This window comes from Symphalangus syndactylus, chromosome 11, assembly GCF_028878055.3.
Source record: "Symphalangus syndactylus isolate Jambi chromosome 11, NHGRI_mSymSyn1-v2.1_pri, whole genome shotgun sequence".
In the NCBI taxonomy this organism is placed as follows: domain Eukaryota; kingdom Metazoa; phylum Chordata; class Mammalia; order Primates; family Hylobatidae; genus Symphalangus; species Symphalangus syndactylus.
The window spans coordinates 81,756,784-81,778,232 of NC_072433.2; the positions used below are offsets into that span (position 1 = coordinate 81,756,784).

Below are 21,449 nucleotides of genomic sequence, written 5' to 3' on the forward strand. Positions count from 1 at the left end.
TGAAAAATTGTGCTTTTATCCATTTCATAGTTTTCTCTAGTAAGATTACAGACAAATTTATGGTCCATACTGCTATTTGTACATTTTTAATTCTATTTGTATTCTGAATTTCATGTCCTTTTTGTTTCTTTCCTTCTCACCCACTTTTAATTAATTATCTTAGTTTATTTAATATTGCTAAAAGCTGACTTAAATTCTTTCTGAAACAATGTACAGGTACAAATAAGTAAGCAAATAGATGAATAAATTACTAAGTTCCTTGATGATATTAACTATTTCAGTCACCTCTCCTCTCAGCCTTCCCCTTTACCAAAACATAGGCCTAATATATTTTTTGTTTGTCATCATCCAACTCCTGTATTTCCTTGAACAGTTCATTTTAGTCGCTAAAGTGAAGAATAGAGTTTTGAAGGATAATTTGGGGGTGAAAGACTCATACAGACAGCTGTTACAGGTGAGGGAAATGAATGGAAAGGTGAGATTTTTAAGGTCATATAATGGTGGTCTAGGAATCCCCATTGTAATGTCTGATAAATATAAATCAGTAACTTTAGTTATTTTAAAATTGCTTTTATTGCTGCCCTGGGTTCCTCTGAGAGTAGGGTGCTCTGAGCACACTGGATTATAAATCACATGGATCATGTCTTTCTAAGCAGATTATATGGACTTAGTTGAAAATATGACACCTAATGGGCAGGGGGGATATCGGCGAGAGTCCTCCTAACATACCTTGCATGGAGAATTTAGAAAGACAAAGGAGAGAACCAAAGGTATTCCAAGAAAGGAAACTGCATAAATAAAGGCCTGACGCTGAGAATAAGCAACGAATTCAATATTAAAAATATGGAATAACTAAGTCTTAAAGACACATGAGGAGACTGAATTAACTGGAGCAGAGAAAACTCTCCAGGAAATAAGCCAGAAAACTCTCCAACAAGTAAGCCAGGAGTGACAGTGTGGGTGAAGCAGAAGCTACTACAGGTTTCTGAATGAGAGAGAGATATAATGAAAACAGTCTTTTAAGCATGTTAAATAATAGTAAAATGGACTAAGGTTGTAATAATGGGGTGGAGAGAAAGGGTGATTCTAAGAGAATTTTGGAAGAAAAATGAACTAAACACAATAATAAACTAGGACTAGAGGAAGAAAAGGCTCAACATGGAAATCATGATCAAGATTCTATTTTGGAAGCATGTAGCAACATTGTTCTTCATAATAGAAAAGACTCCCTGCATGAAGGACAAGGGAAGAGGGGAAAGAAGGATCATTTGAAGACATCGTATTGAATGAAAGTGGGTATTTAAGAAATAAGAAGAGCTGGACACATACCGTTGGGGTATAGGTAATCACTCAAAGCTATAGACGCAGAACTGGAAATCATCTGTATAGAGGTTACAAGTTAAGCCATGTGAATAAAAGAGAAATCAAAGAAAATAGATTTTCTTTTTGCTTTTCAAAAAATGTATTCACAAGCCAGGTGCAGTGGGTCATGCCTGTAATCCCAGAGCTTCGGGAGGCCAAGGTGGGCACATCACTTGAGGTCAGGAGCTCGAAACCAGCCTGGCCAACATGGTGAAACCCCGTCTCTACTAAAAACACAAAAAATTAGCTGGGCGTGGTGGCACATGCCTGTAATCCCAGCTACTTGGTAGGCTGAGGCAGGAGAAACACTTGAACCTGGGAGGCAGAGGTTGCAGTGATCCAAGATCGTGCCACTGGACTCTAGCCTGGGCAACAGAGTGAAACTCCATCTCAAAAAAAGAGTATTCATAATTAATAAAATTAAATTACAATCACTATAAAAACTTTGGAAAATATAGACAACTATGTAGATGAAAATTAAAATTGCTTGCAATCCTACCACCCAGAGATAAAAACTATAAACCCACCACTATATATCCTTTCAATATTTATTTTTCTATATGTACTTTTTTTTGTGCTCTAAATATGGTAGTATAGCATAGTTCAACACTTCCTAATGATGTCCCACTTTCCAATAATTGTTAATTCCCTGCAAAACAAGAGTTCTCTCACCCATCAAGTTTGGGGAATCTGCATACTAGATCACTCCTTTGAGACTGTCTTAGTCCATTTTGTGCTGCCATAAAAGAATAACACAGACTGGGTAATTTACAAAGAAGAAAAAATTATTTCTCACAGTTCTGGAGGCTGGGAAGTTCAAGATCACCAGAAGCACAAGCATCTGGTGAGGCCATCTTGCTGCATCCTCACATGGCAGAAGAAGGGCAAGATAAAATGAACCCATTCCTGTAAGCCCTTTTTATGGTAATCTTAATCCATTTAAGATGGAAAAACCCACTTGATACAACTAACTTCCATTAGACCCCACCACCCAACACAATTGCATTGGGGATTATATTTCCAACAATGAATTTTGGAGGATACATTCAGACCACAGCAGAGCTAAACACTACATACTAGCACGTCAGAGTCCCTACAAAGTTAAATCACAAAAAAGACCTTACATAATTAATAACTGACAATCTTATTTGTGCAGTAGAATGATTTTTCATGTACACCTGTTAACATCATACTGAACTGCTCTTCCCTTTGAAAGGGGGGGCGGGTGTGGTTGTCAAGAGCTTAAGCTTTAGAATAGAACAGGTCTGGGTTCAGAGCCTGGCCTCCAATTTTGTTCTCTCCAGAATGTTGCTGCCTATACAGCACTTTGCTCTCCATAAAAGAAGCACCCGAGTACTTACCTTACAGAACTAGTGTGAGGTTTTAAAACGATAATGTATGTAAAGCACTTAGCACTGTGTCTGGTACACACTTATCACTCTGAAAACTGGGTTGGCTTTGGTAATTTCATAATTACTAACCTCAATTTTCCCCCTAACTTATCTACCACAATTATTTCCCTATGTAATTATTTTTCAAAACCCAGCCCTTTAATCACTCCACAGTAGTCTATTATGCCACTATCCCATACTGAATTGTTTAATGCTACAATGTAGAACATTTATTTCCATTTTTTTCTCTTACAAATAATGTGCCGATGGATATCTTCATATATAAAACTTTGTCAACCTCTCTGATTAACTGCTTATAGTTGATTCCTAGAAACAGAATTGTTAGATAAAAGAGCAAAAATATTTTTAAGTTTTTAATACGTATTACTAAACTGCCCTCATGAATTTGCAAAAAATTTCATTTCCACTATGAGCTGAATAGTCGTCCCCATGTTCTAGTCTTTGTGTTAGGATAATAATGGAGATTGGTTGCTAAACAGAACAGAAAGAAAAGAAATGTGCATTTTTGCTTGCTGTAGATATAGAAAAGAGAAAGAAGTTAATATAAGAATTAGTGTTTGAAAGATAAGCCCATTTCCATGCTGATTTCTAGGACTCTAGCTGGGTTGATCCAAGCAAGCTTGGAAGTGGAAGTCTTACAGAGTTATGCCTAAAAGAGAATAACTCCAGTGGTTCCAGATATAAGATAAAAGTGGGCAGTAAAATAGGTTAAAGCAAATGTGATAATAACATGGAGAACAGATATGTTTATAAACTTAGGAACTCATCAAATGACACAGCTTGTTTGCTTGACTCACACTGTAAGAGATCCAGTCGTTTGTTACTTTTGCAACAATGAGTATTAAGGAGTTAGCTATTTAATTCCTAATGAAATAAAATATATTTATGGGCAAGATGGCAAGATATATTTACACACAAGATGACAGAGCATTGAGACTATTCCATTTCTAGGACTCAATCATAAGGAATTAATTAGAAATGCAGACAAAGTTTTACATGTAAATGAAGTAATAACAATAAATTGAGGTCCTTGAAGATGGGGTCTATGTCTCATTAATGTTGGATTTTTCATTACTCATATGGAAATAGGCACACATGAGGCAAACAGTGTAAGTTTGTTGTGTCTATGGAAACTTCTGTATATGAGGTTTTCACACCCTCTATTTATGGGTGACAATCTTGTTCCTCAAGAGAGAGATATAGTCAGCTTAGATGGTAAAATAGCTAATAGTGTATTTCCAAGATGAATCAAGAATGTATGGGGATTAACAATATCTCCTTTAGTTGTACATGATATTTTTATTCTCATATACCAAGGAAAGTTACTTTCCAATGTTATATTTAGCAAGAAATCAAACTGCCGTCTCACATAATGCCACAAAATGCCATCAGATTACTCTGGAAGCACATTTCATACTTTAAATGATTTTTCTTGTTTTTAAGTGCTGTTAATTAAATAATAAAAGTGAAAGATCCTACTTATAATTTAAAAAGTTAACTTCTCTCTCAACTTCTACCTAAGGCTCTGAGTTAGTTACATGTCTATGTTTGATAATTAGCTTGAGAACTGTCAAATCCCCAGTCATAGATCAAGAAAGACACGTTTTAAAACTAAATTCCAAAAATTTACAGTTTTCCATTACATCGCTAAAGCTATAAGCTAGTAAAATAATTATGAGGCCCATGCCTTTGATTCTTGAGCTAAAAAAAGAGAAATAGTACTCTTTACTTACCTGCCAATTGTGAAAAGCTGTAAGTTCTTTTTGTAAGGTATAAGTTCATTTACATCCATAGATAAAAATTTCTATTAAATTTTAAAAGGAATCATAGAATCATAGATAGTATGGCATTTAGAGGCTCTCACCTGAGTAAAGAAGGGTAGAAATGTGATATGCAAGAAACCCAATATAATGGTTGCTTAAAAAATGATTTTAAGGAATCTGAGGCAGACTCAACCAGGCCATGCTGAAAAGTCCTAGGGAAATACAAATAATTAGTTTAGAATATACAGGAAACATTAACTATGACCATTGAAATAACTTTTGATTTTTATTTGGGATTCAGTTAATGATTTTTTGTTTGTTTGTTTCTTCGTTTGGAGACAGAGTCTTGCTCTGTCGCCCAGTCTGGAGTGTAGTGGTACGATTCTGGTTTACTGCAACCTCCGCCTCCCAGGGTCAAGCGATTCTCCTGTTTCAGCCTCCCTAGTAGCTGGGGTTACAGGCACATGCTGCCACGCATGGCTGATTTTTTTTTTTTTTCTTGTATTTTAGTGGAGATGGGGTTTCAACATGTTGCCCAGGCTGGTCTTGAACTCCTGAGCTCAAGCAATCCGCCTGCCTTGGCTTCCCAAAGTGCTGGGATTACAGGTGTGAGCCACTGTGCCCAGCTCAGTTAAAGATTTTTACACAAAATGGTATTGTGCTAGAATGGACAATGCCCCCACTTCATCCGCTTGGGATTTATGTTAATAGGTGGCTCAGGGGCCAGGTGGGCAAGTCAGCACAACCATGAAAAACCACAAGTTGAGACTTAGAATTTTTACGAACCTGTATAAAACAATCTTTACACTTGGGGAAGGTGTAACAATACCATTATCATTTAATTTTTAAAAATCTCATGTTATACAATTTGTCAGGACAAAAGGATAAAGAATAGTACAATGAATATTACTTATGTTTCCCATGAGTAGTATTTTTAGATCCCATTGTTATTTTCTTCAACCTGGATCCAATAAATGCTGGTATTTGCTTCATTAATGTAAGAATTTTAGCATCATGGTACCTCTTTTTAATCTTTAAAGTGATTTATAAATATTAAATAATTAATTAGAATTTATAATTAATTTTGTATGCTCCTAAGGGTCTAGAGAGGGCTTATAAAGAAGAATTTAATTGTAAAATACATAATTATAATTTCAAAATTAAAACAATGTAACCCGAATATCTGATCTTTGGCTATCAACAGTTACTGTAACATTTTTCTAGATTGGCTCAAATTCAACTGTAAATCTTGACACAATAGAAAAGGATTTGTTACATAAAATCTTTAGCAGATAACTTGGCTAGTAAAAAATGTATAACAACAGGAGATTATATTTTCCTACCCAGAGTTAAGAGTAATGACTGGGAACGCTTTTGAAATGGAATTTTTGAGGTAGTACCATCTCTCTTTATATACAGTACAGGAGCAATAGTGTCTTTTGATATCCAGAACATAATTCCATTTTGAAAATCCACCTTTATCTTTTCACTCCACATCTTGCTTCTTGTATCCTCATGTTTTTTCAAATTTGACCCTTCTCTCCCCTGGTTGTCTTGCTAAATAGAACATTTTCTAATTAAATAGACTGGGACATTTTTTAGACTTTAATATATCATCTCTTCTTTAAAAGGCTTTTTTTCTCACTAAATCTCAGATCAAAACAGAAATTCCTTAAATAGGCTTCAAAGTCAGGCTGTAATATTTCCATCCCATGTATTCCACTATGTGAGCTAGAGAAGTAGGCAGAAGCCAGACCAGGTACCAGGATATGTTTTTCTAAGGAGTTTGGACTTAGTACTGGCAATAAAGAATCATTGAAGAGTGTATAACATGGGATTAACACTAGCAGTTTTACATCCTAGAAAAATCACTTTAGCGGTAGTGAGGAGAGCAGACTGGAAAGAGTCAGTCAGGAGAGAGGGAGATAATGAAGGCAATATTGTAGTAGACAGGTCAGAGAGGATAAGACACTGAACCAGGGTAAGAGATAGGAGACAGTAAGTAGCAGACAAATATAAAACATGTTAAATTCACAGAATGAACAATATTCATCTCTTAATGACATGGAGTTGATGATGGCATGAGTGGGAACATAGAAGGAGAAAACTGAGGAAAACAAAGAAGCTTAGGATACGTTGCAAGTATTTTATAGTTTTAGATATGTTAAGGGGGCTACAGACATCTGAAGTACATCCAAGGCATCCAATAGTAATTTGGATTTACTGATACAGCACATACAAGAGCTGTCTGGTTTGAAGATATCAATGTGGAAGTCATCAACATAATGGTATAGCCATAGCAATGGATGAATTCACACTACCCCCCAACCCCCTGCCAAGAAAAAAGGAACGTAAGATGTAAAGATAGTCAAAGATAAAACTCTGGAACATACCCACACTTAAAGGGTGAGGCCAGAAAAAGAAACATTCAAGCAAAACCAAGAAGAAACAATCAGAGAAGTAGCCCAAGACACAGGAGAAAGTGGTGTTAGAGAAGCCAAAAGAAGAGAAAATGACTGAATCCGCTGGAGTTAGCAATCAGGTATGTATGGAGGACCCTGCCCATGTTGTTAGCTTAGCATGCTGAGGGTAGAAGTCCAGTTGCAGTGCACTGAGTGAGTGGTAGGTATAAAAGTAGACAATGAATGAAAACTGTTTTGAGAGGGAAACATAATAGTAATGGAGAAACATTTTTTAATATAGGAGATGTTTGGGGGAAGGGGCCAAAAGATAAGATAGAAAGGATATTTAAAAGGCCATTAGTAGGAGGTAAATGCAATCAAGAGGTCAGGTAAAAAGATTTACTTTAATTGGGAAAAGAGACATATTGATCAGAGAGTAATCAAAGGATGCAGAGGTGAGTGGGGAGAATAATTATTAAGAACGGAAATGAGAAGTTAAAGTGCATTCAAGATGGTGTGGATTTTCTTAGAGAAGTACAGGGACAAGGCCATCTGCTAACAAACAGATGGGGCAAGACCAAGTGGGGAAGGATGAAAAAAGGAGTTACCCAAGATTGGACAAAGAGTGGAATTGCCAAAAGGTATAAAAGGAGAGGTAGGTGATATTCTCTAAAAGTGTACCAGAGTCCGGATACAGCCCAAGAAAGTGAGGGTATGAGGAGGACCATGCCACTGCAAGAGAGCTAGGAAAGGGAGGGTGCTGGTACAATGTGACAGGAGATGCAGCAAGTGGCCTGGAGAGAAAGGCAGTCTCAAAGGAAGAGAAAGACTCAGAGAAAAGGATGGGACAAGACATGGAAGTCTTAATGAGAAAGCAGGAGGGACTGGAGAATGTGGACAAAGATACTACATTATCTTCGTAGCCTTTCGCATAGCCTATGCCTATTTTCCCTCACACTTCTTTGATCTCTTTGCATAAAATCCCTATTTGTCTCGTTATCTGAGGGCCACCTCATTTCTCTAAGAATGAATACCTTACCTAGATGACTTCTCTGTCATGTTCAAGTAGCCCCATAGATTGCTCTACCTCTGAAGCTTCTCTACTAAGTCTTCTCTGACTACCCTTTCTAAAATATATCCCCTTTCACAACCTCATCCCCCCTCTATGCCCTAATTTTTGTTTGTTTCTTTATAGGATTTGACTCTACCTCCAATCCCTTTCCATTTACTTCTTTATCTGCTCCATACCCCAAGGGTAAGATCATCAAAGGTTATATTAGAGGTAGTGCATGGGCACATGCAGGAACTGGAGCCATAGAGCCTGGGCTTATATCCTGAATATGCTTTTATTAACAGGCAATGCTGGTGGCAGTATATTTAGCCTTAGTTTTCTCATTTGTAAAATGGGAATTAAAATAGTAAATCACCTCACAGAGTCAGTATGAAGATTAAGTGGAATAATGTATTTAAAGGATTTAGCAAAGTGCCTTGTACACAATAAGTGCTCAATATAAGTAAGATAACATTATAAGATAACAACAGTTAGAAATTGTCCTTAAAAAAGTCTATGGCCATTTCAAAACTGACATGAAATTCCTGATAGTCTAAATGGTTGCCTAGCTACAGTTTTATTCTCATGACTAGACAAAATAATGGAGGGTCTAAAAATAATGGCATGGTTATTTAGTACACAAATTTCTTAGATGACAAACCATTGGCAATATGGTATTTATCTGAGCATTTCTGCCAGTACCTAAACTGTTTTACTCCACTGACAGTTTCTCAGTCATACTGGTTATAGTAAGGTTATTTGGCTATAAGAGATATTATGGCAGATGTTTATGGTCTCAAAGGGAGTGAGATCTGTATGAGCATTTAATTCCACAGCAAGATCCCAAATTAGTTTCATTATTCTAGAGAGTATAACAGGGTGAAAATTGGCCCACAAGCCTCAATGGGAGAATGAAATTATGAGCTAGCTATTAGATAACCTCTAATGATGTTCTGGTATACAGTTAAAAGAGAGGATGCTCTAAATAATTCATAGTGGAGAGTAAAATACAATTGTATGAGCCATAGGATTATATTTTCCACAAGACATAAAAGAATTTTGATACAGCAAATTTAAATACTTTCTTAAAAATAAATGTCTATAAGTTTGAAGCAGGTACGTTTCTTCACATTCCCAAATGAACACACTGTAAAGATGACTTTGCTTCAGGGGAAAAGAGTGAATTTGGGAAAATTCCTTGCCTTTGCCCTTCCTCCAACCTCAACCAGCCATGCCCCTTCCTTGCGTTAGCATCATACTGCCTCTGTGCTGACCACACCCAGCACTCTGTCCTAGATTCACTCTTTCTGGGTTCTCTGATCTACACCTATGTTGCCGGCATTCCTTTTTTCTTTAACAAAACTGATCAGTTCTTTGGGCGTATGTAGCCAGATGCTGAAAGGAGATAAAAACCAATGCACATCAAAAGTGAGAACAACTGATGAGCTAAAAAGAGTTAGCTGGGTTTTATGCTTCTCTTGTGTCATGTTGCTTTTGGCTGCCCTCCCAGGAGAAACGGGTCTCATAATATGATGTTAATGGAATAAACCTCCATGACTAAATTAAGGTAGCCCAAGGATGTAAGCTCTATGCAAGTGGAGGGTCAGGTTAGACTTGTTGAGTCATCTGTGCCTGCCATGGTGCCTGGGCCATTGGAAGCGTTCAGTAAATAATACCAAGAGAAGACCACAACCTTAGAAAAGGCAGAATTAGTGTGAAACTGAATGACTAAGATAGCCCTGAAAAGCTTGAGATAACTGAGGACATGTGAACATTTCTGGTGGCCCTAGAATCACAGACAACTACCTATGAATACCAAATTCAAGATTTTAAACAGAATTCTAAGTAGCTGCTTCGCTTTCAAAAACCGGCGTTATACCTGAGACTATAAGTTGTTGCCTAAATGTCATTAAGTAACATTTAAGTGCCTTGAATTTCTCATGATGAAAATAACTCTTTGAGGTTAGCAAATGATAATTTGAGGTTAGAGAATAACTGGCCCATGATAGATACATGGTAAATACATGGTAAAACAAAGAAAGAATGAATAAAAGGTATTACCAGACGTTGCTTAGGTTGCTTAGTTAAAAGGAGGATGAGTTTTAAGGGCCATCTGTGAAGAGCAATTGTGGGTGGCAGACAGCCAAAGGGCAGGTTGAGAACAGGATACGAGGTGGAGAGAGAGAAAGACTGGACCTCGGGGTGCAGCAGGAACCAGCCAGTCAAATATTCTGGGAGCAGCCCTCTCTAAATTTAATGACTAGCTCTTTTGGGGTATTTTAACCTTATTAGGATGATACATAAAGCTGTTTAATTTTGTGTTTTTTTTTTAAAATGAGATTTCCCTTTAAAAATAATGTTTACAGGAAGGTGGATAAAGGGAGTCACTGAACCTAAACAAAATGGTTAAGACAAGAAACTTCACTTTCTGGAAAATTTGGCATTCTGCCAGATACCTTTTTTTTTTTTTTTAATCATTTAAAATATGTTTAAATTTCCATTCAGTCTATATTCATTTTCACAACTTTATTGAGAGGTATAATTCATATATCACAAGATTTACCCATTTAAAGTATACAATTAGATGGTTTATACTATATTCATGGAGCTGCATAACCTTCATAAGTATCTAATTTTAGAATATTTTATTCCCAAACGAAACCCTGTATCCATTAGCCATCACTCCCCATTCCCTCCTCCCCTCAGCTTCTGGTAACCACTGATCTACTCTCTGTCTCTACAGATTTGCCTATTCTGGACATTTCTAATAAATAGAATCAAACAATATGTGGGCTCTTGTGTCTGGCTTTCTTCACTTAGCATGTTTTTGAGGTTCATCTCTGTGGCAGCACATATCAGCACTTTATTCCTCTTTATTGCTGAATAATGTTCCACTGTACGGATATGCCACATTTTATGTATCCATTCACTAGTTGATGGACATTTGGCTGCTTTCTCATTGTGTTATTTTGAAAAATGCTGCTACACAAATTTTTGTATGGACATAACATTTTGAACACTCCTACACAAATTTTTGTGTGGACATAAAAATTGCTGGGCCATATGACCATATGCTCAACATTTCACATAAGCATATTCTACGCTTAACATTTTGAGGACCTGCCTATTTTCCAAGGTGTGCCAGGCACTCCTGAGGTAGGAAAAGCAAAGGCCTATTTTATTTTCAGAGAGACAGTGAAATAGTTTCTTTTTAAACAAGGGGTAAGGCCATAACCTCGAAAGGCCTAACATTAGTTTGAAACAGAACTGTAAACAGAGCATTGGAATTTGGTGACTAAAAAGCCTTATGAGTGACAACAAATGGACCCCAAGATGAGGCTGCTATTCTTTGGCTTAGTGATCTACCTTCAGGTATATTTCTGATGACCCTATCCTCTGCATGGCTTGTTGGCAGTTGTATTGAAATCCCACACTTCCATCTTATTAAATGTTGAAATAGCCAGCTTTCAAAAAGTTTCTACTATTAGAAGTTTTGATATAAAACATCAAAACATTCGGGTAAATACAGATAGAGACATTAGATATATATATGAAATTTATTATCTAATTCTACTTTTTATTATAGATTTAGGGAGGGCAATATTATTTTAATTTAAAATAGAAAATATCATCAGCTTTTCTTAAATTACTTGTGGCAGATATTACATCTTGCTCATTGTTTTATCCCTTGTCTTTCATCAGAGGGGCTAGAGAGGCAGCAACATTTGTCGAATTGAAACTGAATTGCATTTACCCAAAATTCTAGTAATTAATTTTTAACCTGCTACACATGAACTAAAACTAAAGTCTACCCATCCAAAATGCAACATATGAAACCACTGTGTGGGGATGTGTATGAACATGTATATGAATATGCTTCTGAACCTGCAGTTTAACTGCCTTTATGAAAGAAATATAAGTGATAAGCACTTTGGAAAATACATGGTGAATATTTTCTGTTTCAGCATGTTCCTTTCCCTGGAGAACAAAGTTGAAGTACTCCTTTCACAACATTCTAACAGAAATCTATAAAGGCGAGCTAAAACAGAACGCATATTTTTGCAAACAGGTTTCATTCTTCCTGAAAAGACTTTAAAATCATGTATTCCTGTCCAGGGATTTCGTGGTCCTACGCTAAGTTCAGAAAGGAAAACACATTCAGTTTATCTGCCAGAACTGCTTGAAATAAAGGCAGTCACCTTCTAAAAGGGCATATCACATAGAGTGACAAATGTCGGGTACAGTTTATAAAAATTCAATACTATTAATATCTGATTGCTACTTTTCACCAATTCCTCAAAGAATGTGGTTTAATTTTTTAATGTGAGATTCACAATTTTTTCTAATATGCTAATAGTATGACAGATTCATATCTTGGAAGTGTAAAAGCTCAATAAGTCAGCAGAGTTCTTGCAAGACACAATATATTTTTCCCTAATTGGCAAAGAACATGCTGCTCTGTATATTTCATTTGCCAATACAAAGCAAAGTATATTTCAAAGATTAGATGTATAGTCTAGGAAAATAATCATGACATTTAAGTAAACATAAATGGATAAAACTTTTGAAATTTTTTGAACTGAGAAATATTTTAAAAGAATTAAAGTATATCTAGATTTTTGTTCATGCTTCAAAGCAATATAGTTATCTATGTTTTATATTAAGAAAAACCAGAGGCAGTGCTTAGTGTAAAATGTTCTGTAATCCTGGTTGAAATTAGCAATTTAAATTTGCTGAATGAGGTTACAGTGCAATATCTAATGCACAAATCATAGAGATTTGAGTACTTGCATAGTTGTTAAAAATGTATCAAAAAGCCATAGGTTAACAATAATGAATGTATGTTACATTATTATTAAAATATGCAATCTTTGATAATAATTTATTTGTTTTACAAATGCATTGAGGGGCTAAAATTTGTCAATTCATCTGTGACAAAGCATGAAATTCAATATTGCTCACCATGAGCAATCCATGAAATTTGTCAACTTTGTTCCCGATTTTCACAGGGCCTTCCTCTTAGATGAAATGACCCATTGAACTGAGAGCACAGCAATTTTTTCATCTATGGTAAATCAGTTTAGTTTCCTAGGATTTATTATGGGCTTCAGACTTGAGCTTTTTATGATTATGAACCATTATGTACATAATATCAATCGTATGGTGATTTATCTTACTGTTTCTTCCCCTTTCTGAAAGAATGCTCCATTTCTAAAAGTAGCTCTCAACTTGGGTTGCTAGAAGCAACACTCTGTAAACAATGGGTTTATTGAAAGTCAGAGTAGGTGAAGCTGAAATAAAAGCTGTTAATTCTCTTAGAATATCTAATACAAATGTGTCAAAATGTATTAAAAATTAAGATTTGTATGTCGCTTTTACCAGAATGTTATGCAGAGAAACACTTGACCTAATTTATCCTTAGAAATAGACATATGTGAAATTTTTACTACCCATGAAGATATAGTTAGTTAAAAAATAAAAGTGACAATTTTGGAGGAGGATATAAACAAAATGGTATTAATATTTTATTATAAGACGTATTCTAACCTCCTCTATAACATTACAGATTTGAATTGAATTAACCAGAAATCAAAAGTAATTCCACACTTCTAGATTTTTCTAAATCTTATTTGTTGAGCTAAGTAAAATATTTCCACATGTTAAAAATGTAATTATTATTTCTATTTCCATTTGCCATTGCTAGTTGAGTTATATCTCAAATATAGTTTTCTTTTTCATAGAGTATCAAAAAATCACTGCGATAACCAGGCCATCAATATAATTTGATCATTTGAACAACCCAAATAGTGAAGCTACAAATGTTCCTGATTGTATTAGAACTTTATCAGCTGAATGGGATTGACTAATAGAGACATAACACATTTTCGGGCACTGAATTGCATTGAGAATTACGAAACTCTGTTGGTTGGTGTTAGTTTTATAAAATGGCCTAGTTCACAGTATCAAAAATGCACTTCAAAAGATTTCTACTTGTAACTTCACATAATTCCATAAGTGTTACGAAAATAACTGTTAATCACATTATTATATATCATAATAGCTAAAAGGAAAATACATTTGATACTTACTTATATAATTCTGTTAATGGTGAAGTCAAAATGACTAATGTCGTAAACAGATTATTACAATGAGTGTGAATTTTAAAAATTTTATCATCTGTATGCTGATGAGGATTCAAAAGTTTCTGTACAGATGTACAAACTGACCATAACATGTTCTCGGTGCATATCAAAATTGTTGTGACATCAAGTCTGTTGGAAAGAAAGAAAAGAAAATCATGTTAAACAAAATAATGTTTCTGCTTGGTAGGCACTTTCATTCATATCTCTTGTACTAAGCATATGTAAGAATAGAAGAATTCAGTTAGATACCAGAGCTTCAGAGATCTAAATCAAATAGAAAGTATCAAAGATACTCTTTGAGTTTCTAGGTGTTAGATGACCCACAATACCATTATCTTCAGGGATGGCGAGCTCTGTAATAGTGTTTTAGGAGTGCTTTTAAAAAATGTTTATTTTACATTATTAGGATTCTGTTCAAGAAACTCAAGAGATCATCCCGGAAATTACACTGAGCGAAACAGAAGCTAGATGAAAAGAAAAATTTGCTATTATCCATGTATATGTATGATAGGTTAAAATTTCATGGCACAACAATTCTCCTCACTCGTGTGTACGCTGTCAAAAAAAAAGTTACAAGATTGGTAGCATGTTCTCCCAGCAAGTGGGAGATAAGAAGAAAGGACAAATGAAGCTCAAATCGAGAAGCCCACAGTTTCAGAAATGTTTAATATTAAATAAATTTGTGGAAAATATGCTGTATTATTTATCTTATTCATAGACTTATTTCTTTGTTTCCACCTTTCTCGAGTTTTAATAGGGACCCGAAGATCTCTTTAACTATTATTTTGGCATCTAACTAAATTGAGGAGACCTCAGTTAGTTTCTTTTTTTTTTTTGTCTTTTAAATTCAGGGTTGAAGAAATAGAAGATGAAAATTTTGAAGTGATAAGAAAAATACAAGTTTGAGGATCTTTTAAAATGACATTTTGGTCCCAGATTTATTATATAATAAATATTATATGTAAATAATATGTGACACATATATAAATCATATATATGGCTTAGTTATGTGACATTTGGAGGCTACTGGAATACTAAAAGAATCAATATTAGCCTTTATAAAGGTTTAATTTTAGTTTGTATATGCTTTTTCTAATTGCTAGATAAACAATTTCTAATCCAATATATATGTAGAGACACACATACACAATCTGATTTCCATAATAATGGTGGTTTAGGATTAACCAGTCAAATAAAAATGTTTATATATTTTACTTATAAAAACTAGACGCAATAATTCTAGCATTGCATGGCATTTTTATGCAACCACCCAGAAAATGAAAACCAAAAGTCTCTATTGTACAGTTAATTAAATATACTACCCATTTGTACTTATTTCACGAGCTAACAGTAAAGCTGATTTCATAAATATCTCATAATGACTTGCCATTTCATAATCAAAAGTGATTTATGCTACATAAGGAAAAGAATGAAGGTATTCTTTGCTTTCAAAAGGAATTTTCCATCTATTCTTCAGAGTTCAATTTTTTTAAAAAGTCTGGTCAGTAATTCAAAACAGCCTGTGCAAAACACCGTATTTATGAAACACTGCAGCAGGACCTAAATGCCCTTCAAATTGCAGCATGCTTTACAAGAACATGATCAGGAAATGATTCCTCCTGCCAAAAAAAAAAAAAAGCCTCCCATGTCTGTAGGTTCCTTCTAAAATATATCTGAAAAAAGATTATTCTACCTAAAAGGTCTGAATCACATTATACAGAATATTTACAAAACAAAAGCCTTTTCTTCATATACATACAAGACCACTGTAGTCATGTAAGCACAATTCATATATTCATTGCCTAGATAACTCATAGAATTGTACTATAATTCAGTCTTATTTAATACTCAGTGACTGTTGCTCCTCATTTTCTGTGATTTCACATTTTGTTGAACTGGCTGTTAGTAACAAATAGTGAAAATAAAAGGAAAAAATAATTAGAATATATTAGGAAGAAAATAATTAGGTTTTCTTAATGAAGATAAGCTTCTATATTTAAAGGCTTAACAAAAAACAACTAAAATCCCCTGGGTGCCTAGAAGCTCAAAATCGAATGTGTCAAATTGACTGCTCCATCATGGCATGGATGCTTTGGTATCAATTTCAGGGCCTTAATTTTCTGTTTTTATCTTATTAACATTTGTGTATCTATATCCTAGATTATAGGACACCTTGAATCATTTTTTAGAAACAAGTGGGTTCTATAGACAATTTTAAGGAATAAAAAGAACAAACTTATTTTGATTCATGTTTCATATTCCCACTTAAATAACTCAGGAGAATAGAATATGATTTCTTTTCAGATGTTAGAAACATGTTAAATACATAAGGAGTATGTCATGAGATTCAGAATTCTGCTTTATACCAACTAATGAAAAGTTTTCTTGAAAAATCAATGTTTTTCAGAACTTCAATTACCTTAACTGTGGAGTTCTTTTACAGCTGGGGTGGGCCCGAGCATATCTGGAGGCCAGCAGACTCAAAGATTTCTCCAGCACTTCTGCTAGAATCTCCTGGGCTAACTTAGGAGGCAGAATGGTCCAGAGATCGTAATGAAGAGACCAGCAGAAATAATGCCACATCTGGATTGAGAAGGAACATCTTTCCCCCTGGCAAAGCCACCACACGTTAAACCACAGAATTACGTCTTCTAAAATGTCAATTTGCTTCCTATGAACCTAATTAGTTCAGGCTGAAAGGAAATAGCTAAAGAATTTGACACTCTAGAAGACCAACAAAGATTTTTGACAAGATGTAAAACATCCTTATTGACAAAGGAACAGATGTTTTATTTCGAGACTAGATATTCTAGTGCAAATCCAGATCACAAATATTTAACCTAGCATAGCCTTGATTTACCTATGCCTAGCCTAGGATTTAAAATTTATTTTTAAATAACTAGCTTTGTAGTTGCTGAAAAAGCCATGCTAGCTTGTATAAGATAGTGGACTGATTCTTCTAAAATTAAAATCTATTTAAATAATTTCAGTAGGTATATTTTTCTGAGCCTATTAGCATCATTGAGGTAATTTTATAAATGTTCCAGACTTCGCATTATAATGAAGTGACAGGAGTAAAAATAAACTTGCATACTGCATTCTTAGGAACATTCTTGAAACTAAGGGGGATGGGAAGCTATCGAATATTATTACATTAGGCTATTTTGCCTATGGCATTTAAATAACAATACTAGAAACAGATACCACAATAGTCTGAGTTTACAACATTTTCTAAAGCCTAGGCACGTATTATCATCATTTCTTAGTTTTACGGCACTTCATACTTTTAAAGAGTTATATTTTCATTCCTTTCCACCCCTGTACAGATCTCTTCTGTGTGCCAAATTTTCCGACTGCAGAGGAAGAATTAACAATGGCCAAGGCCAAGGGGAACAGGCAGAAAGAAGAGGGTGGCCTCAAATGATTTACAAGCATTAATCAGGTAACATGTACTCTCAGGGAGGTATGCTAGTAGTTTCACCCCATTTTCATCAAATCAGATCAAATGATTATTTGAAATAGGAAGCTTAAAATGCATTCCTCAAGCATTATCTTGATTATGTTACTATATCAAAAGTTAAACTAGTAAAATTTCCCATTATATTCCAAGTGATTATCTTTTACTTAAAATTTCTGCTTTGTCCACTATCTGTATTTGTCAAGCAAATGTCACGTTAAAAAAAAAAAAATCTGGTGTTCTCTTATACCAAAAGTTGATCATTTCTTATGTAGACACTCCCATTAGTATTTTCTTTATGTGTTACTCTTCTGGTAGTTTATTTGATTAGTAATATCTTCTGCAGCCAATGAAACAATAATAATTTGTAGTTATTATCTACCAACTTTCAAAAGGCATTTATAAGTGAGCAGAATTTGTATTCCTTGGGTAAGAAACTTGGGCATGAAAATAACAGAGTCGAGTTCAAATTGGAGGGGACTTTGGCCACTGGCTTCTGATTTCCTAATTAGATGTGCATCTAAATTCTTTAAGAAAAAAGAAATTACACACCTGTAATCCCAGCATTTTAGGAGGCCGAGGTGGGCGGATCACGAGGTCAGGAGATCGAGACCAACATGGCTAACACTATGAAACCCTGTCTCTACTAAATATACAAAAATTAGCTGGGCATGGTGGCGGGCGCCTGTAGTCCCAGCTACTCGGAGGCTGAGGCAGGAGAATGGAGTGAACCCGGGAGGCAGAGCTTGCAGTGAGCCGAGATTGCGCCACTGCACTCCAGCCTGGGCGACAGAGCGAGACTCTGTCTCAAAAAAATTAATAAATAAAATAAAAAGATAAAAGAAATTACAAAATTAATGATGAAGCAGCAAAATTGTAGTTTCTTATGCTTTCTTTGTTGTGTGTTTTGATGAATACTTTTTAAACCAAGAAAGGAGTTTTAATGCTTGGTTCTCTCATACCTTTTGTGTTGCATATAAATTTAAGCAAAACTGACCCCAGTTGATAGTGACTAGCATGAATGATTTACACTAACTTTCCCTATGGCAATGGGTGAGTTCTTATTATAACATGATCAAAATGATTTCTCATATTCTTCAAAATGTTAAAAACCAATTTCCTTAACAGCTACCATTTAGTGATAAATGAGAAAATGAAAGTAACTTTGGGCACACAGATTTCTTTTCTTAAAAGTAAAAAATACTCATTTTAAGACTTTTTAAAATATAAACTTCATGTTTACTTTAAAATATTTCAAACAGGTCTTTGTTCTAACAATTCTTTTTAAATTCATACAACTTCAATGTACGCAAGGGTTTTCATTCAACTAAATGTGGTTCATTTATTTTTCTGACCTGTTTCCTTATTTGTTGTCATTTCAAAAGTATTCTGCTAGTAAACATCTGTTATTTTTGCAAAGCTACTATAATGTAAACAGATGTGAGCTTTTATTTAGATTATATATCAGGAAACAAGCAGCTGGGCTTTATTATAGAAGCCACTCAATATTATCTTTGAACAGACAATTCTTTATTCTTTGACTATTGGAAAACACAAGTTCCTAAAACTGAGCAGATGTCAACCATCCTAAAAGCTTAATTTTAAACATGTAATCTGAACACCCACTATGCCATCATGACCAGCACCTCATCAGAGAGATACAGAACTCTGACTCTCTCAAGCTGACAGTTTAGAAAATGGAAATAATGTATCTAGATCTCACTTGCTATCACAAAACATGAGCAAACATTGCTGCATATCTTGTAAATTATTTTACTATTTCTTTACTATGCTCTGCGCATGGCAATAGGTTCCCTTGAGATCTCTATCCTACCCTTCACCTCCAGTCAGGCAGATATCATCTTTTTCCCTCTCAAAGCAGGCCTGCCAAAAACATACTAGTTCTGTTTCACAAATCAGTTGGAATAACGGGGGGAGCAGAAGAAAGGGGTGCAGTAAGCAAGATAAAACCATGTCAGGTACTCCAGTTGTCAAAACAGTTTAAAATCAATGCTATTTTTAGAAGGTTCTTATTTTTGATACATAAAAAAAGTATCACTTTATTTTTCTGAGAATAAATAACAACCACTAACTCTGCAATTAAATTGTAACTACTGACCATGTAAGTATACGGAAGCTACAGTACCATGTAATCACAGGGTAACTATCTCGTTATTTCCGTCTTTGAAGCTAAAGCCTTGTCATAAGATCTAAGAGCTGCATGTTACACGGTAATTTGTTGGTTTTTAAAATACTTGGTAACTTCAGTAACAGGTTCTCAATACATCCACTTATTTACACTGTACAACTCTTCTAGCTCCCAATTTGCATAAGAGGAAACACAATACCCCTATGCTGAACATACAGTGAGATGATACCTGTTCTTCATGGAAAACATCATATAAAATTGCTCATTAGTAGTACACTGACATATTGAAATAGTTTGAAACATGAGATGGATTCATTTTCAACCACTGTGTTTACTTCAAGGCAAATAAGGAAAATATGATGCTGCCAGGAGAGGGGAAGACCAATACTTTCATTCTTATCTCAGGCTACCAGCTGCACCATACCACTTTCTCTTTCTCATTCTGCTTGCTGCTTCCACAACTGTTTGAAGTATGTCAGGTTTGGAAAACTCTATATGGATGCTCTTGCAAAAAGAAAACCTCTCTGGGAAGGGCCTCTAAAGGAGAGATGAAATGGCCTTAGAAAAAGTGGAAAGTCCTTTAAGAGAGCTTCTTATTAGCTGCTCCTCTCTGTTGTAGCAACATTTATTATGATAATAACTCAGGCATAAATCAAACCACAGGAACTTTCAGTGCCTGTGAGGTGACAGGAGCAATTCTGTTGAATAAAATTCCACTCTGTTTTTCTCAATACTCTATAGTGATTAGGACAATCAAGAAAATGAAAGTCATAAACTTCAATCTAGAGGAAAGGGTAAAATGGAAAAGTTAATGAAACTAGGCATGGCTGTTGAATTTTTTTAAAACCCTGATTACCTTTTATTAAGATATTATAAATGTTTCACCCTGCCCTGGAATCAACTTCAAGGAATTTCAAATATTGTGGTCTGTACATAATCAATGAGATTTAGGTGAAGGGAAACTAATAAAGCTTGATGATGAATAATTTTAATTGATCCTGGGTTTGGTTGCACTGGGAATCATTAGGCTTCAATTTCGGACTTCAAAACATAGGCTAAATGAAAATAGGTAAACTATGATCAGATGGGTGTTCTTTTTTTTTTTTTTTTTTCTTTTCTGAGATGGATTCTAGCTCTGTCACCCAGGCTGGAGTGCAGTGGCTGGATCTCAGCTCATTGCAACCTACGCCTCCCGGGTTCAAGCCATTCTCCTGCCTCAGCCTCCTGAGTAGCTGTAATTACAGGCATGCGCCACCACTCCCAGCTAACTTTTTGTATTTTTACTAGAGATGGGGTTTCACCATGTTAGCCAGGCTGGTCTCAAACCCCTGACCTCAAGTGATCCGCCTGCCTCACCCTTCCAAAGTGCTGGGATTACAGGCGTGAGCCACTGCACCCGGCTTCAAATGGGTCTTAAAGCATACTCATAAGAACATACAATGAGAAGGAAAAAAATAAGTATAAAGAATAAAGCTGCTTAATAAAAGGTATTTATCAAACACATATGGAAATGTATAACAAGAAAAAATGCAAGGATATCCTTAACTAACTGGTCTCTCTGGAAAAAATACAAGGTTGTAGCATTTTGGCATTGTTATCTCTTTGAGTTTTCATTGTATCCCATTATATTCCAACTATACGGCACTACAACATTGCAGCTCAAATTAAGTTATTTTTACTTTTAAGCAGAAGGAGAGTTCTGATGTCTAA

General features: G+C 35.1%; 1 protein-coding gene across 1 annotated transcript in view; it reads right to left on the reverse strand.

Moving 5' to 3' along the window:
- KIAA0825 (KIAA0825 ortholog) overlaps window positions 1–21,449 on the reverse strand; it is a 474,586-nt gene that overhangs the window by 300,620 nt on the left and 152,517 nt on the right. The window contains exons 11-13 of the mRNA XM_055233339.2: window positions 16,553–16,743; window positions 14,080–14,262; window positions 4,639–4,749 (exon numbers count right to left, since the gene is read on the reverse strand). Coding sequence (XP_055089314.1) covers window positions 4,639–4,749; window positions 14,080–14,262; window positions 16,553–16,743 — 485 coding nt within the window. The remainder of the gene's footprint in view (window positions 1–4,638; window positions 4,750–14,079; window positions 14,263–16,552; window positions 16,744–21,449) is intronic.